Source organism: Salmo trutta, chromosome 1 (assembly GCF_901001165.1).
Source record: "Salmo trutta chromosome 1, fSalTru1.1, whole genome shotgun sequence".
NCBI classification, from domain to species: domain Eukaryota; kingdom Metazoa; phylum Chordata; class Actinopteri; order Salmoniformes; family Salmonidae; genus Salmo; species Salmo trutta.
Window position 1 is genome coordinate 15713994 of NC_042957.1, and position 25370 is coordinate 15739363.

Sequence of the window (25370 nt, forward strand, 5' to 3'; positions counted from 1 at the left end):
CTCTCCCCTCCCAACTCCTTTGTTCTCCCCCGTTTTCCTCCACATGACACAGTCCTCCACCCCCCTAGTCGCTCCCCCTTCCCCACAATACTCTCCTCATCTACTAGCATAACCTGACTAGGCCCAGCCTCATCTACACCACCATCCATGATATGACTAGACCCAGCCTCATCTACCACACCATCTATAGCATGACTAGGCCCAGCCTCATCTACACCACCATCTATAACATGACTAGGCCCAGCCTCATCTACACCACCATCTATAACATGACTAGGCCCAGCCTCATCTATACCACCATCTGTAGCATTACTAGACCCAGCCTCATCCACACCACCATCTGTAGCATGACTAGACACAGCCTCATCTACCCCACCATCTGTAGCATGACTAGGCCCAGCCTCATCTACCCCACCATCTATAGCATCACTAGGCCCAGCCTCATCTACCCCCCATCTGTAGCATGACTAGGCCCAGCCTCATCTACCCCACCATCTGTAGCATGACTAGGCCCAGCCTCATCTACCCCACCATCTGTAGCATGACTAGGCCCAGCCTCATCTACACCACCATCTGTAGCATGACTAGGCCCAGCCTCATCTACCCCACCATCTATAGCATCACTAGGCCCAGCCTCATCTACACCACCATCTGTAGCATGACTAGGCCCAGCCTCATCTACCCCACCATCTGTAGCATGACTAGGCCCAGCCTCATCTACACCACCATCTGTAGCATGACTAGGCCCAGCCTCATCTACCCCACCTTCTACAGCATCACTAGGCCCAGCCTCTGCTGCCTGCGTCTCACGGCCCCCTGCACGTTGACCTTGATTTCCCCCCTGGCGCTTGTACCCTCACCTTGTCTACGGCCTTTATGTGGGCACGCAAAGCTCTTATGCTCCAAATCCCCACACTCAAAGCACCGTAGAATATCTGTTCTGGCAAACCCTGCATAGAGCCCCTTCCCATGCCTCACTTTAAAATGCACGTTCAGCTGTTGCTCATTGTTATTCAGAAACATGTATACTTGGCTCCGGAACGAAACAACATGATTGACAGCATCCGCCTGAAAACCTGCAGACAGTGCACGAAACCCACTAGCAAACTTACCAAAACGACTCAGCTCTTTCCTGATTTGATCATCTGTAATAAACAGAGACAAATTTGCAACTATCACCCTGGTCGAGGGGGTAGAAAGAGGAGAAATTGGCACCAACACACCCTTACAAATATTCCACTAGCAATGAGCCTACCCACCAAATTTGCTCTTTTCATGAACACAACCACAGCTTTGTTCATTCTGGAAGCGGAATGTATGAATTCAGCTCCTATATATTTGCCGACAGCAAGCAGAACCTCCTCCACCTTAAGGAACACACCTGAATCCATGGCGTAATGACAGTGTCTCCTCCTCGCTAAGCTGCGAAGCCATCACGCACACCAAGCCTTCCAAACCCCAGGAAACTAAAACTCTGTCCTCTTCCTCCTTAACTTTAAAAAAAACAGTCGGTACCGCTAAAACAAACAGTGCATTAACCCTCCATCATAGAAAATAAAAATGTAAAGAAAAGAAAGGAAAGAATCAAGAAAATTAGTTAGGACAGAGCCCTCCACACCAAACACTCAAACTCCAAAAAACTCCCAGCATGCACTGAGAGAGAGAGAGAGAGAGAGAGAGAGACTTTCCAAATGTATCTAGCGCGTGGTGCTAGCTACCTGGGACAAGGTCAAAACTAATTTTCTGAAGCACACTTCAAAGATTGCCTTTGGAGGTGGTGTCACGTTTGTTTACAGGATTAAGTCAGAGTACACAAACACACACACCAAAGAGTATGTTTTATGTGGAGCTCTGTGAAGTGGCAAAGGGATCAGGCCTATTTTATTAGCTAGGAGTGCTAATGCTATTTGTGCTCTGTCTAGCTCTCTATATCGCTGTAATTCCTCTATCTAGGCGTACATAATGGGAAGTGTCTGGTGGTTATAGGGGATTTAATCCTATCCTGTATTAAACTGATTATCCCTTTGGGGTTTACTGTTGTGAGACTATGGAAAAGGGATTCTCCCAAATAAAATTATTAGGAGTGGAGGGATGGAACATTTTCCTCCTCTGCTTCAGAATACCTCATTAAAAGCCTTCTACACTACATTCAGCTCTGTGACATCAGTAAGGAATATTGCGGCACATTGCCCATCTGTCTTATATAGGCTGCACTTAAAGAAATAGAATACAAATGTTACTTCAATGTTTCTTCAAGATTAGTCTGCAACAGCTCCACATACACAGATTACAAAACATGCTTGTAGGGAATGCCGGAGTTGGCTGGAGAGATTCATTAATATTCAACACACACACACACACACACACATTCACACACACACACACACACACACACACACACACACACACACACACACACACACACACACACACACACACACACACACACACACACACACACACACACACACACACAGTCATTCCCACATCTTATCGCTGTGAGTAGCCCAATCAAAAATATACAACTGGACTAGACACGTTCAAAATCCCTGTTTCAGCACTATGACACTGACATCCCTATCTACAGTACAGATATTACTGCACTATCTGCATTACAGTACAGTAGACATCACTACACAATCTACAGTACAGATCTCTACACTGTCTACAGTACAGCAGACATCACTACACTATATACAGTACTATAGACATTACTACACTATCTACAGTACAGTAGACATCACTATCTACAGTACAGTAGACATCTCTACACTGTCTACAGTACAGTACAGTAGACATCACTATCTACAGTACAGTAGACATCTCTACACTATCTACAGTACAGCAGACATCTCTACACTATCTACAGTACATTAGACATCTCTACACTGTCTACAGTACAGTACAGTAGACATCACTATCTACAGTACAGTACACATCTCTACACTATCTACAGTACAGCAGACATCTCTACACTATCTACAGTACAGTACACATCTCTACACTATCTACAGTACACATCTCTACACTATCTACAGTACAGTAGACATTCTACACTATCTACAGTACAGTAGACATCTCTACACTATCTACAGTACAGTAGACATCTCTACACTATCTACAGTACAGTATAGTACAGTACAGTAGACATCTCTACACTATCTACAGTACAGTATAGTACAGTACAGTAGACATGTCTACACTATCTACAGTACAGTAGACATCTCTACACTATCTACAGCACAGAAGACATCACTACATTATCTATAGTACAGTGCAGAATACATCTCTCCACTATCTACAGTACTGTAGACATCTCTACACTATCTGCAGTACAGTACAGTAGACATCTCTACACTGTCTGCAGTACAGTAGAGTCGAATAAGTTCAAAGAAATTGTTTGCCAGACTATGGCTAGCTCAGCCAGTTCCCTCCGCTCTGTCATGTAAAATAATTCAGCACACTCTCCTCTCCTCTCCCTCCACCTTCCCTCCCTCCCTCCTCCCCGTCCTTCCTCAGAAAGATCTTTCTCGCTCTCCTCCAATGTAAATCACTTCAACACACCCTCCCTCCTTCTTCCCTCCCTCCCCCTTTATTTCCTTCCCCTTCCCTCCCTCCCTCCCTCCCTCCCTCCCTCCCTCCCTCCCTCCCTCCCTCCCTCCCTCCCTCCCTCCTCTGTAATGTTTAACACTTCAACACCTGACCAAGCCCTTTGAGCCTGTTCTGCAGAAGCTGCTCTAGCTCACCTGGTCTCGTACTGTAGATTGTGATGTCATGGTGAAACAGTTACCATACAGTATGCTGATGATGATGATGACACTAACAGACAGAGAACAGGCCATGCTCTGTCTCTCTCTCTCTGTCTCTCTCTCTTTTACTCTCTTTCTCTTTCTCTCTATTTCTCTCTGTCTCTCTTTGACAAGGCTTCAGAGTAACAGTCCTGTTGAGCTTGAGGAAAATTCTTGCTGTGGAGAATTACATTTAAAATGTTAGTCATTTAGCAGATGCTCTTATCCAGAGCCACTTACAGTTAGTGCATTCCTCTTAAGATAGCTAGATGGGACAACCACATATCACAGTCATAGTAAGTGCATTTTTCCTCAATAAAGTAGCTATCAGCAAGGTCAGAGCTAGTAAGGGGGAAAAAGTGTGAGTGTTAGACGTACAGTTGAAGTCAGAAGTTTACATACACCTTAGCCAAATACATTTAAACTCAGTTTTTCACAATTCCTGACATTTAATCCTCGTAAAAATTCCCTGTTTTAGGTCAGTTAGGATCACCACTTTATTTTAAGAATGTGAAATGTCAGAATAATAGCAGAGAGAATGATTTATTTCAGCTTGTATTTCTTTCATCACATTCCCAGTGGGTCAGAAGTTTACATACACTCAATTAGTATTTGGTAGCAGTGCCTTTAAATATCCACATAATTTTCCTACCTCATGATGCCTTCTATTTTGTGAAGTGCACCAGTCCCTCCTGCAGCAAAGCACCCCCACAACATGATGCTGCCACCCCCGTGCTTCATGGTTGGGATGGTGTTTTTCAGCTTGCAAGCCTCCCCCTTTTTCCTCCAAACATAACAATGGTAATTATGGCAAAACAGTTCTATTTTTGTTTCATCAGACCAGAGGACATTTCTACAAAAAATACGATCTTTGTCCCCATGTGCAGTTGCAAACCGTAGTCTGGCTTTTTTATGGCGGTTTTGGAGCAGTGGCTTCTTCCTTGGTGATTGACCTTTCAGGTTATGTCGATATAGGACTCATTTTACTGTGGATATAGATACTTTTGTACCTGTTTCCTCCAGCATCTTCACAGGGTCCTTTGCTGTTGTTCTGGGATTGATTTGCACTTTTCGCACCAAAGTATGTTCATCTCTAGGAAACAGAACGCGTATCCTTCCTGAGCGGTATGATGGCTACGTGGTCCCATGATGTTTATACTTGCTTATACTATTGTTTGTACAGATGAACGTGGTACCTTCAGGCATTTGGAAATTGCTCCCAAGGATGAACCAGACTTGTGGATGTCTACAATGTTTTTTCTGAGGTCTTGGCTGATTTCTTTAGATTTTCCCATGATGATGAAGCAAAGAGGCACTGAGTTTGAAGGTAGGCCTTGAAATACATCCACAGGTACACCTCCAATTGACTCAAATTATGTCAATTAGCCTATCAGAAGCTTCTAAAGCCTTGACAGCATTTTCTGGAATTTTCCAAGCTGTTTAAAGGCACAGTCAACTTAATGTATGTACATTTCTGACCCACTGGAATTGTGATACAGTGAGTTATTGTGAAATAATCTGTCTGTTAACAATTGTTGGCAAAATTACTTGTATCATGCACAATGTAGATGTCCTAACCGACTTGCCAAAACTATAGTTTGTTAACAAGAAATATGTGGAGTGGTTGAAAAACGAGTTTTAATAACTCCAACATAAGTGTATGTTAACTGCCGACTTCAACTGTATGTCTTGTCGGTCCTGTACAAAGGGCCAGTTGGCAGTTTCTCTGGCAACTATACTGCTATAATTATTCTGTAATACAGTGTCTAATAACAATAAGACCATATTATTTATTGCGCCTACATTGTGTTGTCCCACTGGGGTGGCTTTTCTCTGCTGGTTATAACCTTGTTTGATGTGTTAAACGTTCAGGAGTTGTTTATTGTTGGAAGTGAACATGTATTTTTAGGGGTGGCTGTTCTGATTGTTGTAGAAAGAGGGAGAGAAAGTTTCTATTGCATTCGATGTCATTATCTCACAGTATTACGGACCATCAAAGTTGCTTGTCCAGAATAGTAGTGTAACTGATCCTTCACATTGGACCTGTGAATGGCAGGCTTTTTACTCCATATAGGAGGGAATAGTCTGCAGAGGAGCTGGAATGCTCAGTTGACTTGTAACACGTCAACTTTCAACTGGTGCTGCTCATTTCCAAACCGTTCTCAATGCAAATGAGTCATTGAAAAGTATCCACTTAAAGTTGTTGGTTTGTTAAACAAGAACTCTCTTCACTTATCGGACTTTAGTTATAATTCAACTATATTATTACGTTTTGAGAATAATTCATTGTCGCTTGGCAGAACTTTGAAATTAATACATGTATCAATTCATACGACCCCCAGTTAACCTTTGCCACTACTCACCGCCAAGCTTCTGCTCAGAATGCTGAGATGGATTTGGAATTTAAAATGCAGAAGGCAGAGATGAATTTTAAGTGAATTTTTTAAATTCTCCAATAAAATCCCCCTCAAGACAGCAGTTAGAACCTCCACTGTTAAACTGACATTAAGATCAAGTTATGTGCTCCATTAAGTGCTCAGTATTGACGTTGGGAGTTTATGCAGCATTTAAAGGCCACACTTTATTTGGATCATCCAGATAGTCCATCTGTAGATGCTCTACAGATGGTCATACTATTAACAAACTATCTGTTGATAAGCAACTGCTTGCTAAGAATAGGGTTAGGGCTAGGTTTAGAATAAGGGTTACGGTAAGGTTTGAGTTTAGGATAAGGATTAAGGTTAGGGTTAGGGCTAGGGTTAGTAGATAGTTAGTTGAAATGTTACTAATAGCCTGTAGATAGTCTATAGAACATCTACAGATGGACTATCCAAATAATGTGTGACCTATTTAAATGCCCATTGCAGTCAAAATACAGTTTTTCCTGTGTTTTGAATCATATTGTACAACAGCTGATGAAACTAACACTGTAAAAGTGTGAAAAATGTGATCAGTGTTATTTCCTGATAGATGCTGATGGAAGTTTTTGGATGGGTGGAGCTTGCCTGGTGTAATCACCAGGTGGTAAAAGTTAATAGACCAATAACAAAGAGAGTTCCAAACCTCTCTGCCAATAACAGCTAGTTTTCAGCTTACATCCCTCCCATTAGGCCCATCAAATTAGGTTCCTCACTCAGACCACTCTCAGACAATCAGTCAAAGTTGTCGCTTGAGAAGGTTTTTTTCTAAAAAGCTATTTTTGTAGATTTTCTTACCATTTAAATGGAAAACTATTACTGATTGATTCAATTTTTTTGTTTTGATTTACAGTATTTCATTACTGCTCACAGTTGACAAGAATGAATGATGCAGAATGCACAGTTACATTTAGACAATATAGATACTATATTCAGTTAAAAAAGGTCCTAGCGTACAATAAATTATCAGTTAAAAAGTCACATTTGGTTATTCAAAAGTCTGATGGTAGTGGCTATGGTAGAATTGTTCTGCCTGTTTGTCCTTGCATTGATGCTGGACAATTGGTTCTGTTTGCGGAGGACTCTGCCAGTGCTGTCTCACATTCTCTGTGGTAGCAGATCATGTAGAAGCTTCTGAGGTTGGTGCGTCATGTCATGATCGGGGATATTGATTATGGCAGCCCCCCCGCACCTCTCTGATTCAGAGGGGTTGGGTTAAATGCGGAAGACACATTTCAGTTGAATGCATTCAGTTGTACAACTGACTTTCCCTTTCCCTCCGTGACGGTAGTGGTGGAAGGGTCAGTGGGATTATCATTATCCCAGAAACCCTAGACCCACTAGGGTTTCATACCGCCACGACAGATCCACAGATGATGCAATCTCTATTGCACTCCAAACTGCCCTTTCCCACCTGGACAAAAGGAACACCTATGTGAGAATGCTATTCATTGACTACAGCTCAGTGTTCAACACCATACTGCCCTCAAAGCTCATCAAAAACCCAAGGACCCTGGGACTAAACACCTCCCTCTGCAACTGGATCCTTGACTTCCTGACGGGGCGCCACCAGGTGGTAAGGGTAGGTAACAACACATCCGCCACACTGATCCTCAACACAGGGGCCCCTCAAGGGGTGCATGCTCAGTCCCCTCCTGTACTCCCTGTTCACTCATGACTGCACGGCCAGGCACGATTCCAACACCATCATTAAGTTTGACAACGACGAGACAGCCTATAGGGAGGAGGTCAGAGTCCTGGCCGTGTGGTTCAAGGACAACAACCTCTCCCTCAACGTGATCAAGACAAAGGAGATGATTGTGGACTACAGAAAAAAGAGGAACGAGCACGCCCCCATTCTCATCGACGGGGCTGTAGTGGAGCAGGTTGAGAGCTTCAAGTTCCTTGGTGTCCACATCACCAACAAACTAACATGGTCCAAGCACACCAAGACAGTCATGAAGAGGGCACAACAAAACCTATTCCCCCTCAGGAGACTGAAAAGATTTGGCATGGGTCGTCAGATCCTCAAAAGGTTCTATAGCTGCACCATCGAGAGCATCCTGACTGGTTGCATCACTGCCTGGTATGGCAACTGCTCTGCCTCCGACTGCAAGGCACTACAGAGGGCAGTACGTACGGCCCAGTACATCACTGGGGCCAAGCTTCCTGCCATCCAGGACCTCTATACCAGGTGGTGTCAGAGAAAGGCCCAAAAAATTGTCAAAGACTCCAGCCACCCTAGTCATAGACTGTACCGGAGCACCAAGTCTAGGTCAAAGAGGGTTCTAAACAGCTTCTACCCCCAAGCCATAAGACTCCTGAATATCTAGTCAAAGGACTACCAAGACTATTTGCATTGCCTCCCTTTTATACCGCTGCTACTCTCTGTTGTTATCATCTATGCATAGTCACTTTAATAACTCTACCTACATAGTACCTCAACTAACCGGTGCCCCCACACATTGACTCTGTACCGGTACCCCCCTGTATATAGTCTCACTATTATTATTTTACTGCTGCTCCTTAATTACTTGTTACTTTTATTTCTTATTCTTATTCATATCTATATTTTTGAACTGCATTGTTGGTTAGGGGCTCATAAGTAAGCATTTCACTGTAAGGTCTACACCTGTTGTATTCGGAACATGTGACTAATAAAATAGAATTTGATGTCTCTGTTTCTTGCTTGCCCTTTTTCTGTATCTTATCCAGTGCAGCTTCTTGCTATTACAGTACATTTACATTACATTACATTTCGTCATTTAGCAGACGCTCTTACCCAGAGCGATCTACAGTAGTGAATGCATACATTTCATTAAAAAAAAATTCTTCCTGTGCTGGCCCCCCGTGGGAATCAAACCCACAACCCTGGTGTTGCAAACACCATGCTCTACCAACTGAGCTACAGGGAAGGCTGTACTTAATTGTTACCCAAAAAGGATTTGATATTGAGATAAAAACATCTGCATTTGGCCTTTTAATTAAATGAATTGCCTCCCAATAGAAATTAATGATGTGGGTTAACTTCTATGGGCTAGGTGGGACGTTAGCGTGCCGCGAAATACAAATACCTCAAAACTGCAATAATTTCAATATTTCAAACATACAACTATTTTACACCATTTGAAAGATAAGTCTCTCGTTAATCTAAACACATTGTCTGATTTCAAAAAGGCTTTACAGAGAAAACAAAACATTAGATTATGTTAGGAGAGTACATAGACACAAATAACCACACAGCCATTTTTCAAGCAAGCATATATGTCACAAAAACCCAAAACACAGCTAAATGCAGCACTAACCTTTGATGATCTTCATCAGATGACACTTCTAGGACATTATGTTATACAATACATGCATGCTTTGTTCAATCAAGTTCATATTTATATCAAAAAACAGCTTTTTACATTGGCGTGTTATGTTCAGAAAATGTATTCCCACCGAAAACGTCCGGTGAATTTACTAAATTACTCATGATAAACGTTGACAAAATACATAACAATTATTTTAAGAATTATAGCTACAGAACTCCTTTATGCAATCCCTATGTCAGATTTTAAAATAGTTTTTCGGCGAAAGCACATTTTGCAATATTCTGAGTACATAGCTCAGCCATCACGGCTAGCTAATTTGACACCCGCCAAGTTCGGGGAAACCTAAACTCAGAATTACTATTAGAAAAATTGGATTACCTTTGCTGTTCTTCGTCAGAATGCACTCCCAGGACTGCTACTTCCACAACAAATGTTGTTTTTGTTCCAAATAATCCATAGTTATGTGCAAATACCCCCGTTTTGTTCGTGCGTTCAGGTCACTATCCAAAGAGTAACACTTGAGCGCATTTCGTGACAAAACATTTCAAAATGTTCCTTTACCGTACTTAGAAGCATGTCAAACGATGTTTAAAATCAATTTTTATGGTATTTTTCTCATAAAATAGCGATAATATTCCAACCGGACAATGCTGTATTCATTCAAAAAGGAAGAGAAAAAATTGCGAGGTCTCGTGAACGCGCATTTCCTAGAGCACTGACAAACTGTGCTCCTGTTATCTGCCCGGAGACAGGAGACGCGTCAATCCACTTTCTGAACGCTTTAGAGAGCCAATGCAAGCCTTAGAAAGTGCTACATAACCCCACGGGCACTGTAGTTTCGATTGAGAAGCAAAGGGAGAACTACAAATTCGCAAACAGGCCACTTCCTGCATGGAATTTTCTCAGGTTTTTGCCTGCCATATGAGTTCTGTTATACTCACAGACACCATTCAAACAGTTTTAGAAACTTCGGAGTGTTTTCTATCCAACTCTACTAATGATATGCATATTCTCATTTCTGGGAAAGAGTAGTAACCAGTTTAAATCGGGTACGTTTTTTATCCGGCTGTGAAAATACTGCCCCCTAGCCCAGACAGGTTAAATTGTGGTGTAGATTATGGCTCAGTTGGTTGAAGCATGGAACTAGTAATCGTTTATTTTGTTCTTATTTTACCAGCTAAGTTGACTGAGAACACATTCTCATTTACAGAATGAGCCAATTGAAGCTGGGGATGATTTGGTGGCCATGATGGTATGAGGGTCAGATTGGGAATTTAGCCAGGACACCGGAGTTAACACCACTACTCTTATTGTCACAGGCGTTGATGAAAGGTGACCAAAACGCAGCTGGTATAGTGCTCATTTTCTTGTATTTATTTAAAGAGAGTGAACACTTAAACAAAATAACAAACAACAATCAACAGTTCTGTAAGGTACATAGACTATACAGAAAGCAACCACCCACAAAACCAAAGGAAAAAACAGGCTGCCTAAGTATGGCTTCCAATCAGAGACAACGAAAAACACCTGCCTCTGATTGGAAACCATACTTGGCCAAACGTGGAAAAAGAAACATAGAAATAGAAAACTAGAACCAAAATCCCCTAGAACCAAAAAACCCCAAAACACACAAAGCAAACACCCCCTGCCACCCCCTGACCATACTACAATGACAAATTACCCCTTTACTGGTCAGGACGTGACAGTTCCCCCCCCCCAAAACAAAAAAACACCACAAAACCAACCCCAAACCTAAAGGGAGGGAAGGGAGGGTGGCCACCGTCAACGACGGTTCTTGTGCTACACCCCCCCTTTCACCAATCCTCCCACTACGGAGGTGGCTCTGACTCTGGGTGTAGCTCCCGTTCAGAAGACTCTGGGCTGAGAGGCGTCGCTGGAGGCCCCAGGCTGAGAGGCTTCGCTGAAGGCCCCGGGCTGAGTGGCGTCGCTGGAGGCCCCGGGCTGAGAGGCGTCGCTGGAGGCCCCACGCTGAGAGGCATCGCTGGAGGCCCCGAGCTGAGAGGCGTCGCTGGAGGCTCCGAGCTGAGAGGCGTCGCTGGAGGCCCCGAGCTGAGAGGCGTCGCTGGAGGCCCCCCCAGGAGACTGGGTGCGCAGAGCAGGCACGAGGCACACTGGGCCGTGGAGGCGCACCGGAGGTCTGGAGCTCAGGGCTGGTACACTCCGTCATGGCTGGATGGTCCCTGTAGCCCGGCACGGGCGGAGCGCTGGCACAGGGCGAACTGGGCTGTGCTGGGGAATGAGGACTGCCGTGCACAGAGCGGGCGCAGGATATCCTGGGCCCAGGATTCTCCCTGGAGGTCTGACACTTACAGCCAACATAACCCGTCCTGGCTCAATGCTCACTCTAGCCCGGCAAGGGCGAAGCGCTGGCACAGGACGAACTGGGCTGTGCTGGGGAATGCAGGGTATCGTGTGTGGAGCAGGCGTGGGATATCCTGGGCTGAGGAGCCGCACTCAAGGCCAGATACGCTGCGCCGGCGCACTCTTTCCTGGCTGCCGGCTAGCTGTCGCACAACAACAATGCGGAGCTTGTATCAACCGCACCGGGCTCTGAGTGCTTATGGGCAACATAGTGCGCATACCTCCATGCTGCCTAGCTCCTCCCTCTGTTTGTCTGCTCCGTCGTGCACTCTCCACCAGTCCCTTTCTCCGGAATCCAGCATCGTCATCCGCTCTTGACTCCTCGACCAGCTCTGGTTTCCTCCATGGCTCCCTCTGTATAGCCCGGGAAGTTAGGTCAGGGTTCCCCCCTGACCTAGCAACACTCCCCTTATGCCCCCCCCCAAAAAACAAAAAGAAAAGTGATATCAAAATGGGGTTGCAGGCCAAAATAGTTTGGGAACCCATGGACTAAGCATTTGTTGAAAAAAACATATCCTGATTCATACTGTGATATGGAATCGCTCAAAGCCCTTTAGCATTTGACGTTCTGAACCTCTCTGACCGTGTCTAGCCATATCTAACCGTGTGGTATCTTTCCTCTGCAGGGACCCTGAAAAGCTTGCTGCAATATCACATTATGGAGATGATTATTGGCAACACTTGAGGCGGCTCTGAGCCTGACCGCGTGTCACTGTCTCTGGCTGAGTTTGACCGTGTGTGACCGTGTGGTCTCTCTCTTATCTGTAGGGACCCTGAATGCGCTCCTGAGACAGAAGGGTCAGGCAGCGACAGAGGGGCCCACCTGGTCACTGAGCGGTAACCAAGGTGACCACTGGAAACAGGCCAAAGTTAGCATCCACCCAACCGCCTCTTTCCAGGTGAGTAAAACCTTGTGTGACTGGATGATTCCGGAGTCAGCCAGGGGAAGAATCCCAACTTAAAGTCTATGTCTATAACAGCAATCTGTCTCTCCAACTGTCTCTTTTTCTCCCACCTCAGGTGGTGCTGGAGGGTATCCGAGGTCCTGGCATTGAGGGGGACATTGCAATTGATGACGTCACCCTGGAGGAGGGAGAGTGTAGAGATCTACCGGCCATTAGTGAGTACAGAAACATAAGAGGAGTTTATCCCTAGTTGCTCATCTAAAGATGCTTGTATGTTTAACACCCTGATGGATAAGATAAGGCTTTGGGAGAGGGTAAGATCATCTTACAAGTGTGCCTAGGGTTGCTTTTTGCTGCACCTGCGATAACATTAGCAAAACTGTGTATTCGACCAATACACTTTGATTTGATTTCAGATGCTTATCTAAGGTCAGTTCTCAAGTCAGTTAAGATTTTGGGGAAGACATAGTAATCTGGTTGCAGATCTGTTCTGTCTCTCAATTCATTTTAAGGGGCTTTATTGGCATGGGAACATATGTTTACATTGCTAAAGCAAGTGAAATAGATAATAAAAAAAAGTTAAATAAACAATATAAAACTAACAGTAAACATTACACTCACAAAAGTTCCAAAAGATTATTATGTCTATGCACAGTGTTGTAATGTTGTAATGATGTGCAAATAGTTAAAGTACAAAAGGGAAAATAAATAATCATAAATATAGATTGTATTTACAATGGTGTTTGTTCTTCACTGGTTGCCCTTTTCTTGCGGCAACAGGTCACAGATCTTCTGCTGTGATTGCACACTGTGGTATTTCACTGAGTCTGTACATAGTCAAAGATTTCCTTAATTTTGGGTCAGTCACAGTGGTCAGGTATTCTGCCACAATGTACTCACTGTTCTGGGCCAAATAGAATTCTAGTTTGCTCAGTTTCTTTGTAAATTATTTCCAATGTGTCAAGTAATTATATTTTTGTTTTATCATGAATTGGTTGGGTTTAATTGTATTGCTGTCCTGGGGCTCTGTGGGGTCTGTTTGTGTTTGTGAACAGAGCCCCAGGACCAGCTTTCTCTTCTCCAGGTTCACCTCTCTGTAGGTGATGGCTTTGTTATGGAAGGTTTGGGAATCTCCTCCTAGGTGGTTGTATAATTTAACATCTCTTTTCTGGATTTTGATCATTAGTGGGGTATCGGCCTAATTCTGCTCTGCATACATTATTTGGTGTTTTACGTTGTACACAGAGGACATTTTTGCGGAATTCTATATGCTGAGTCTCAATTTGGTGTTTGTCCCATTTTGTGAATTCTTGGTTGGTGAGTGGACCCCGGACCTCACAACCATAAAGGGCAATGGGTTCTATAACTGATTCAATTATTTTTAGCCAGATCCTAATTTAATGTTGAATTTCATGTTACTTTTGATGGCATAGTAGACCCTTCTTGCCTTGTCTCTCAGATTGTTCATAGCTTTGTGGAAGTTACTTGTGGCACTGATGTTTAGGCCGAGGTATGTATAGTTTTTTGTATGCTCTAAGGCAATGGTGTCTAGATGGAATTTGTATTTGTGGTCCTGGCAACTGGACTTTTTTTGGAACACCATTATTTTTGTCTTACTGAGATTAACTCTCAGGGCCCAGGTCTGGCAGAATCTGTGCAGAATATCTAGGTGCTGCTGTAGGCCGTACTTGGTTGGTGGCAGAAGCACCAGATCATCAGCAAACAGTAAACATTTGACTTCAGATTCTACTATGGTGAGAACGGGTGCTGCAAACTGTTCTCGTGCCCTCGCCAATTCATTGATATATACAGTATGTTGAAGAGGTTGGGGCTTAAGCTGCATCCCTGTCTCACCCCCCAGCCCTGTGGAAAGAAATGTGTAAGTTTTTTGCCAATTTTAACTGCACACTTGTTGTTTGTGTACATGGATTTTATAATGTTGTTTGTTTTCCCCCAACACCACTTTCCATCAATTTGTACAGCAGACTCTCATGCCACATTGAGTCGAAAGCTTTTTTGAAATCAACAAAGAATAAGAAGACATTGCCTTTATTTTGGTTTGTTTGTGAATATGTGGTCTGTCATACAGTAATTTGGTAAAAGCCAATTTGACATTTGCTCAGTACTTTGTTTTAGCTGAGGAAATGTACGATTCTACTGTTAATGATAATGCAGAGGATTTTCCCAAGGTTGCTGTTGACACATATCCCTCAGTAGTTATTGGGGTCACTTTTGTAGATTGGGATGATCAGTCCTTGGTTCCAAATATTGGAGAAATTGCCAGAGCTGAGGATGATGTTAAAGAGTTTAAGTACGGCCAATTGGAATTTGTGGTCTGTATATTTCATAATTTCATTGAGGACACCATCAACCCCACAGGCCTTTTTGGGTTGGAGGGTTTGTGTTTTGTCCTGTAGTTCATTCAATGTAATTGGAGAATCCAGTGGGTTCTGGTCATCTTTAATTGTTTATTCTAAGATTTGTATTTGATCTTGTATATGTTTTTGCTGTTTGTTCTTTGTTATAGAGCCAAAAAGATTGGAGAAGTGGTTTATCCATACATCTCCATTTTGGATAGATAACTCTTCGTGATGTTGTTTGTTTCCAATTTTCCAAGAACTGGTTAGATTCTATGGATTCTTCAATTACATTGAGCTGATTTCTGACATGCTGTTCCTTCTTTTTCCATAGTGTATTTCTGTCTTGTTTTAGTGATTCACCATAGTGAAGGCGTAGACTCAGGTTTTCTGGGTCTCTATATTTTTGGTTGGATACGTTTCTCAATTTCTTTCTTAGGTTTTTGCATTCTTTATCAAAACATTTATCATTGTTGTTAATTTTTTTAGGTTGTCTGCTTGAACTTTTTTCATTTGATAGGGAAGCTGAGAGGTCAAATATACTGTTTAGGTTTTCTACTGCCAAGTTTACACCGTCACTATTATAGTGAAACCTTTTGTCCAGGAAGTTGTCTAGAAGGGATTGAATTTGTTGTTGCCTAATTGTTTTTTTGGTAGATTTCAACACTATTTTCCTTCCATCTATACCATTTGTTAATATTATTAAGTTCCTTTGGCTTTGATGCCTCATGATTGAGCATAGCTCCGTTCAAGTAGAGTGTGATTTTGCTGTGATCTGATAGGGGTGTCAGTGGACTGACTGTGAACGCTCTAAGGGAATCTGGGTTTAGGTCAGTAGTCTGCAGTACTACTGCCAAGAGATGAGCTATAGGTGTACCTACCATGGGAGTCCCCTCGAAGCCTACCATTGACTATGTATATACCCAGCGTGCGACAGAGCTGCAGGAGTTGTGCCCCTTTTTTGTTGGTTATGTTGTCATAGTTGTATGGGGGAGGGAATGCTGTCACCACCAGGCAGGTGTTTGTCCCCCTGTGTGCTGAGGGTGTCGGGTTCTTGTCCAGTTCCGGCATTTAGGTCGCCACAGACTAGTACATGTCCCTGAGCCTGGAAATTGTTGCTCTCCCCCTCCAGGATGGAGAAGCTGTCATTGTTAAAGTAGGGGATTCTAGTGGGGGGATATAGATAGCACTTATGAGGACATTTTTCTCTGTTGAGATCATTTCCTTACTAATTTCTAGCCAGATGTAAAATGTTCCTGTTTTGACTAATTTAATAGTGGGTTAGGTCTGCTCTATAACAAAGTAGCATACCCCCTGAGTCTCTTCCTCGTTTCACACCTGGTAGTTTGGTGGATGGGACTACCAGCTCTCTGTTACCTAGAGGGCAACCAGTGGTTCCATCTCCTTTATACCATGCTTCTTGTAGAATGACAATGTCTATATTTCCAATTTCTTTGAGGAAGTCTGGGTTCCTGCTCTTTAGGCCAAAGGCAGATGACCTCAGGCCTTGTGTATTCCAGGATGAGATAGTAAAAGATTCCTGTTCCATAGTGTCTAATGTTGTTTTCATGTTGTTTAGGCCTGGACCATCACAGTAGGTGTGAGCAGAGCATGTTGAGCATCTGATACATACCTCTTAGGTCGCAGGATGGGGCTTGGTGGGGTACATTAGTGGGGGTTGGGCCTGTTGCTCTGCTCACAGCCTGGGCATATGTCCTGCTGTCATGTTGAGGTCCTTGCCAGAGGGGTGGGGTGGGCAGAAGGGGCATAGTTTTTTATGGGGGGGCCTATATGGGGTGTGGTCAGAGTTTGCTTGGGGTCGTCTTAGCTGGTTGGGGTGTGGCTGGTGATGCTGTGGTGTGGGTGCAGGTCCTTCGGGAGGGGGTCTTGCAGAGGTGCTCTCTCTCTCTCTCTCTCTCTCTCTCTCTCTCTCTCTCTCTCTCTCTCAGGAGGGCCAATTCTAACCAGCAGCTATAGTGTCTCTCTAGAAAGAGAGGGCTGGGGTTGCCATAGCAACATGTCTGTAATCACATGAATGATAGCCGTCCTGACCAAACGGAGCGACGGAACGAGCGACAGTCCGCGGGGAGTGGATCACTGTAATTGCAGACAAGGAGGAACATACAGAGAGAGAGAGCAAAAATAGAAAAGCATGACAGGTAATGGCCTGCAATTGACGAGGCGGCCATATTGACAAGATAGGAGAAGGAGGACTGTGTTACTCACTGCAGGAGGGAGAGGAAGTCTGATTAAAGTCAGCTTCTAAATGGACACACACTCTCTCTCACACACAAACACACCACACACTCCTGGGAAATAAACTTGTTAGTTTGAATTTGATTTTAAGTTAACAGATTGAAGGAGTGTTGATAGATTTTTCTGGGAATTGAATAAAGGGAATCACTTGTGAACAATTGTAACGAACCTCTCTACAAATTGTGATATTGCTTTTTTGTCAAATGAATACATTCCTACTTACTTGTTCTCACAATACCTGTGTTACTTAACTGGAAAAGCAAAACTGAGAAATTAATTACACAATCAGACTTTGAGCTGTCACTATGAATAAGATTTTGAGCATAACTGGTCACTATTTCAACATCTACTATGTAAAACAAAATATTAAAACAAAATATTTCCAGTTACAATATCCAGGAGTAATATCTTAATAAACTAAAGAAAACGAAACAATATCCAGTCAAGTCCAACCAATCTACTGACAGTAGTTTCATACAATGTTTGTCTGCAGTGTATCTGGCTCCATTATCATTCAGATCAGTTTAATCACTTCATTAGTAGTTAAGGAGTTAGTCTCCCAGGTCGAGGACAGACTCTCTCCATGCATTATGGATTTACCATCTCTCACCATGAATATTACATGATCCTGACTGCCACCATGGAAACAGCATGTGTTTTAATGAAAGTTCTTCTTATGTCTCATTTTAACTAAGAATTACTGGATATTATTTCTGGAGATATTTTTGTGAGGAAACAGATTTCAGGCTCGTGATGATGCCAAATGTTATTGAACAAACGTTTAACTCTGTCTCCGCCCCCTTTAGATCTCAGATCCGCTGCCCCGTCTACATCTGCCCATATATGGCTGCTGAGTGTCACCTTGGTGATGACCTTCCGGTGGGGTCATAGGTGACCCTGCCCTGCGCCATCTGGCGGAGGCAAACGGGCCGAACCGGTCTCGGGCCCGACCTCGGCCCTGGTGTCTGTGTTATTGTACCCTCAGCATCCAATCACCAAAGATTCATGCATTCAGAAGGCGGCGGCGAGGGAATCCAAACTCAGACCACCAAGAGGGACAAAAAACTTTAAAACAGATGAAAAAAATGAAAAAAATACCACATAAAACGTAATAAAATAAGATCCGCAATTTATTTTAAAGAGACAACTTTTCCAGAAAATTGCTCCCCAAGCGCAGGATTGTGACTTTTACCAGCGCGAAGCAAAGCCAGGTGTTGAGACGCCTGGACTTTAGTGAGAGTGTTCACAAGCGCAGCGGAATAACTATTTGTAAAGCACAAGAACAATTTAGCCAGTCAGTTAGGAAACTTTAATTGAAAGGTAAGTGGGAATTGAGACATTGGTGACTTTTTGAAGAACAAAATTACTTTTCCCCGGCTTAAAAAAACACATGGAATCGACGCTTTTCTCTGTCTGTCTTATCTTTCTGGAGTTGCACCTGATACACATCAAGGACAATTTTCACTCTGCCCAGCCACCCTGACCTTCACACCTTGACATGTCTCTCTCTCTCTCTCTCTCTCTCGACTTGATGCTGTGCAGTAGAAAACAGAAACTCGGACAACGTTCAGCTATCTATCCCAGCTCTCTCTCCCCTCTTACCCAGTAGCTGCCTAAGTATTTCACAACACTGTCCTCACCAGTCCAAGTGGCCAACAGAGGGTATATGAGGCCAAGTAAGCAGACCCCAGGCAGACCCAGGCAGGCTCCAAACTCGGGGTCTGTAGGTTAGATGGAGAGGAGTAGGAGAGAGAGTTGAAGAGGGGTGTGCCATAGAGGTGGCGAGGGGTGTGCCATAGAGGTGGAGAGGGGTGGGGCATAGAGGTGGAGAGGGGTGTGCCATAGAGGTGGAGAGGGGGGTGCTATAGAGGTGGAGAGATGTGAGGCATAGAGGTGGAGAGGGGTGGAGCATAGAGGTGGAGAGATGTGGGGCATAGAGGTGGAGAGGGGTGGGGCATAGAGGTGGAGATGGGGGTGCCATAGAGGTGGAGAGGGGTGGAACAATGAGGTGGAGAGGGGTGGGGCATAGAGCTGGCAAGGGGTGGGACAATGAGGTGGAGAAGGGTGGGGCATAGAGGTGGCAAGGGGTGTGCCATAGAGGTGGAGAGATGTGGGGCATAGAGGTGGAGAGGGGTGGGGCATAGAGGTGGAGAGGGGTGGAGAGGGGTGGGGCAATTAGGTGGAGAGGGGTGTGGCATAGAGGTGGAGAGGGGTGGGGCAATTAGGTGGAGAGGGGTGTGGCATAGAGGTGGAGAGGGGTGGGGCATAGAGGTGGAAAAGGGTGGGGCAATTAGGTGGAGAGGGGTGGGGCATAGAGGTGGAGAGGGGTCGGGCAATGAGGTGGAGAGGGGTGGGGCATAGAGGTGGAGAGGGGTGGGGCAATGAGGTGGAGAGGGGTGGGGCATAGAGGTGGAGAGGTGGAGAGAGGTGAGGTAATGAGGTGGAGAGGGGTGGGGCAATTAGATGGAGAGGGGCGGGGCATAGAGGTGGAGAGGGGTGGGGCATAGAGGTGGAGGGGGTAGGAGAAAGAGTTGAAAAGGGGTGGGTTAGAGGGTGGAGTGGGGTAGGAGAAAGAGTTGAAGAGAGGCGGGTTAGAGAGGTGGAGTGGGGTAGGAGAAGGTTGAAAAGGGGTGGGTTAGAAGGTGGAGTGGGGTAGGGGAGAGAGTTGAAGAGAGGTGGGTTAGAGGGTGGAGTGGGGTAGGAGAGAGAATTGAAGAGAGGTGGGTTAGAGGGTGGAGGGGGGTAGGAGAGAGGTGGAGGAAGGGCTTTGGGGTTAGGACAGATGACGTGTATAGGGAGGTGGAGGTCTGTAGCAGTCAGAGAGAGGCGGGTGGAGATGGACAGACAGACTAACAAACAGACAGTTAGGCTAGGTGGAGGGCAGAGGGGAAAGGAGTGGAGGGTAGGAGTAGAGGATAGAGAGCAAAAAGGAAGGGTGGAAGACAGATGAGAAGAGAGGTGTCTCTGGTCTCCACCAGCCGGTCGAACCCTGCAGCTGAGGAACAGAAGCCACTTCCTGCCATGAAACAAAGTGCCTTCAGATCACAAACAACAGAACAGACCGAACTGTGAGCCTGGATGGTAACACCAAACACACCTATGATGATGATAGTGATGGTGATGTTTCCACTGATGGGCTATTTTCTACATGTTTATTTTGCCCCACAAGTGCTGGTGGAAGGCACGCTTGCTCAAAGGTTTTCAGTTGAAGGTGTGTGTGTGTGTGTGTGTGTGTGTGTGTGTGTGTGTGTGTGTGTGTGTGTGTGTGTGTGTGTGTGTGTGTGTGTGTGTGTGTGTGTGTGTTTGTGTGTGTGTGTGTGCGTGTGTGTGCGTGTGCGTGTGTTTTAGGGCAAGCTGGGGGATAGTCAGGCAGACCGGGGGGCCTAGGTCCCAGGACTATTGCAAGATGTCACAAACCAGGCAGTTGTGGCCGTTTCAATAAAGGAGTTAGTATAAATGGACAGGAGGGGGGAAAGCGATGGACTACAAAGAGAGGAAGGGCTGTGGAGTTTCTCAGAAAGACAGTCAGAGAACACAGTCAGAGAACTCTGTATGAGGACAAAGACAGTCGATTGATCACCTCGCTTTTTCCGAAAGAGTCTCCATCCCAGCCGAACTGACTTTTTTAAAGAAAAGAACAGAACTATTAATGAATAAAACATTGTGTTGTACAGGTAGTAGAAGATGCCGGTAGATGGAATACTGTAAGCCTCGCTGCCCCACACACCTCCACCATTTATATCGAACAATGGGAGACAAAAATATGAATAATGATCATAATAATGATATTTTATTACTCTAGCGAGAATGTTTCTCTGCTTTTACACAAACTGTGAAGATTGCCTGCGGAAGATCTACATGAGACCCTCCATTACCTTAACCAGGTGGTTTTTAAAAACATATTGTAAAAAAAAAAAAGACTAAAAGAATTTCAGAAAAATTCCGTACATTGTTGGTTATGAAGGGAAAACAAAAACGTTTTGAGGACTTGTTGGTCTTGTTTCTTATATTTTTCTGTTGGGTAAAGGATCTGACTTTTAACTTCTTTTTATCTTCTTGTTGTCTCCCTTGCATTGCTGAAGTATCAAAAACCGATGATGGAAACATAAGACGTTAAACCTGTTTGGTAATTGTATAACTTGTAAATGTAAAGAAGCTCTATTATAAAGGTTTATGATCAATGTTTTATGTTGGAGAACTGGAAGCACAACATATAAGGTCTCAACATATACAATGCAGTATATATGCATCTATATGTGACCTGCTCACACAAAGTCAGGCTTATAGACCCCGAGAAACATATTACACAATCATCGATAATAAATAACTTGTATTTTTTTACTCGTTACGTTGACATTCATACAATGTTACCCATCCAAAGACACAAATGCAAATTCTGTGAAAAACTAACAGTCATACATCATCAAGAATGAAACTTACGAGACAATTGTGGCCAACAAATTTGGTTGTTATTGAGTTGTAATTTGGTTGGTATTGTGACTTTTGATGCAGAATTTTTTTTTGTGATGCAAAGACAAAGTACTAGAAAAATACGCCTGGTTTGGTCCGAGCGGGTCGTGTACATGTGTGAGCATATGCAGTGTACAATAGATGTGATAAGAAACAGATACATGGAAAAGAAAAAAAAACATACATAAAAATAAACAGAGCAGAATGATAGGCAGCCGTTAGAAAGCATTAATAACATCCTCTCATAAGGTGTATGTTATAGATCCTAGGACATTATCACGTTTACATATACTGTTTATGCTGTAGAGTTTGTTTGTTTTCACAAAGATGCCCAGATCATATTGAATGTAAATGAAAAATGAGTGTGCCATGATAATTGAGAATTGATTTAGGTTTTGAAGCTTACCTACGCCCTTTTTAAAAGACACATTCGCACATATTACACTGTTATCTGTGAAATGATCCGTATAATTTTGCCATGCCTCATGTTGTTACAAAATATTTGTCAAAAGGTCAAATTTAGACCTGTTTATTGATTTCTTCTGACTTGGACACAGACCTACTACTATACTTGGCAAACTCAACACATACTGTACTTCACTGAAATCACTATTGTCCATCATAACAGAAGGGCTTTGTCACATTGTGCCATTCTTCAACAGGTTTTAATATTATTATCTCCCAATGATATAACATATCACAGGAAGTGGTAACCCTTACTACCCGCATCACTTCCTGTCACACTCGGTTTATGACATTGGGGTGTATCTCAGTACTCTGAAGTTGCTACTTCCTCTTGTGTCTTCTCTCCTTCAACTGCTCTGATCTAAAAAAAAACACCCTTGGATAAGTCGAAGCGACATGGTGGATATTTGGGAATTTTACCATGTTGTAATTTCAGTGCAAAATGGTGTAAGAGAAGAGATGAGGAGAGGATGCCATTTTAGACTGCTGAGAGGTACCCTTTTGAATTGCTACATAAGGGTACCGAAGAGATGAAATTCTGTAGAGATGTTTCTGAGCTGTGTAACGATTACGTTGCCTATGTTGTACTGTGCCAACAACTTGTAATAATTCTTCTCTGTTCTGTACTCTATATATAATTAGGCTTCTTTTTCACTGTATTTCTTTGGATTTATCACCCATTTTGTGTGCCATACCTGCAACTAATGCTAAAATAAAGAAAAAAGATATTTTATGTTCGTGTTGTTGAATTAGTCCTGTTCTGGGGATGGGAGATGGGCACGCCTCTTTGTACGCCTTTGTATTTGCTACATGTGTAACTTCCTAAATTAGCACAATTTGTGTTGTCATTATACCCTTTGCCTCATCTCCTCTTGACGATTCGCAGTTTTGTTCTTGGCACCATGTCCCAGCGGTTCCTCCAGTGACCACCTGTATTCAACTCAAAGGAATGGAAACCTAAAGCTTTTGTGATCTGTGCAAATTGTTAGTTTCACCGAATGTCCCTGCTGTGTTTATGGAGCTGCATATCACTGAGTTGAGTTATAAGCTTGGGGGTAGTGTGGCTGGCTGTTGGGGGTTTAGCCAGACGGCTCTTCCTCCAGCCCTCAGGGACAGGAGAAAGTGAGTGATAATGGCAAAAAGGACAGTTGAGAGATATAGATGGAGGAATAACAACAAGTCTACTGTCAACTGAGAACTTGGATGAGAGCCAGAGGTTTTTAGGCCACAGTGCCCCAAGGGAATCCTAAGTCCTTCAATAAGTAACTGTTGAAAATACCACACGTCCTGAATTTGGTATTCAGTGTATAACCCTCCACTGCAATGTTGTGTTTGCAGAAAAACTAATTAACGTTTAATGCAAGGGGGAAAAAATGTTTCTATAATTGCAGAAATCCCTTTTAGGCATCTCCTGTCAGATAGTTTACACTGATGTGTTTGGGGGTTGAATGCAAAAAGAGTGCATTGCTGTTGGGTAGAGAAACTACCCTCATCATGAATACAGTATATGTCCTAATAAAAAAGGCTCTGGTCGTGTCCCCAGAAGGTTCAGGTTAACATCATGGTATGTACATCATGTGAAACATAGAATGTAATGCCATAATAAATTGTAGAAACCTAGGCAGACCTAGGTGTCCCCATAACATATGTATTGGCCGTGTCCCCATAAGATATGTATTGGCCATGTCCTCATAAGGCAGGTTTTGGACGGGTCCCCATAAGATATGTATTGGCCGTGTCCTCATAAGGCAGGTTTTGGCCGGGTCCCCATAAGATATGTATTGGCCGTGTCCTCGTAAGGCAGGTTTTTGCCATAAGATATGATATGTATTGGCCGGGTCCCCATAAGATATGTATTGGCTGTGTCCTCATAAGGCAGGTTTTGGCCGGGTCCCCATAAGATATGTATTGGCCGTGTCCTCGTAAGGCAGGTTTTGGCCGGGTCCCCATAAGATATGTATTGGCCGTGTCCTCATAAGGCAGGTTTTGGCCGGGTCCCCATAAGATATGTAATGGCCGTGTCCTCATAAGGCAGGTTTTGGCCGGGTCCCCATAAGATATGTATTGGCCGTGTCCTCGTAAGGCAGGTTTTTGCCATAAGATATGATATGTATTGGCCGGGTCCCCATAAGATATGTATTGGCTGTGTCCTCATAAGGCAGGTTTTGGCCGTGTCCCCATAAGGCAGATTGTTTGTGAGAGCTATTGCTTCTTGTCTATTGTTTTGTTGTTGTGTGTGATGCCCTGGGGAAACAGTGGGAGAGTGTTTTATTGTTTTATTGTTTTTATGAGATTCAGGGGTTTGTCATCCGTCTGCCTCCAGGCTAACCTCGAGCTGCCCCAAAAGATACAGGCCGCTATGGACGTGTGTGTGTGTGCGTGCGTGCGTGCGTGCGTGTGTGTGTGAGCGAGTGAGAGAGAGAAAGAATGTTTGGCCAGGTTCACAGTTAACTAGATTTTCCTACACAGTTAACTATATTCCTGTATCATTTATATATTTTAATAAATCCTTATTATTATCGACTTGAGAGAAATAACCTGTATATCCCTACCATAATTGCTGTTCTTTTGAATTGTATTGTATTGTTGCATGTTTAATTCTGTAATGTATTGATTGTTTCTGCCCTCTTAGCCAGGTCTCCCTTGAAAAAGAGAATCTGGGTCTCAGGGGGCTTTTCCTGGGTAAATAAAGGTTAAATAAATACATTATTATTAAATCTGTATAAACAGCCAAGCAGGTTGTGGCCCCAGCGAAGGCCTTGCATTTCTGATCCAATTCAGTTGAATACTACCACCGGTTATGGGTTAACATTATTTTCTAGTTTTACTGTCCATCTTGTCGGGATCTCTATATGGACACATTTTGTATTATGGATGGACACAGCTGGGCCAGGTGCACGTTTATATCCAGGAGTGTATTATATACCAAGGTTGTATCGTATCACTGCACACTCAAAGAACAAAAAAAGTATTTTCTTTTACACAGTGTTTTAAGGTTACTCTAAAGTTTTTA

The 25370-nt window shown here is 43.7% G+C and overlaps 1 protein-coding gene across 2 annotated transcripts in view; it reads left to right on the forward strand.

The window, feature by feature from the left end:
• LOC115169440 (MAM domain-containing glycosylphosphatidylinositol anchor protein 2) overlaps positions 1 to 18529 on the forward strand; it is a 345934-nt gene extending 327405 nt beyond the window's left edge. For both annotated transcript variants that reach the window (XM_029725099.1, XM_029725179.1), the window contains exons 16-18: positions 12673 to 12803; positions 12925 to 13024; positions 18229 to 18529. In XM_029725099.1, the coding sequence (XP_029580959.1) occupies positions 12673 to 12803; positions 12925 to 13024; positions 18229 to 18317 (320 nt within the window). In that variant the 3' untranslated portion in view covers positions 18318 to 18529. The remainder of the gene's footprint in view (positions 1 to 12672; positions 12804 to 12924; positions 13025 to 18228) is intronic.
• Positions 18530 to 25370: the final 6841 nt, after the last annotated feature.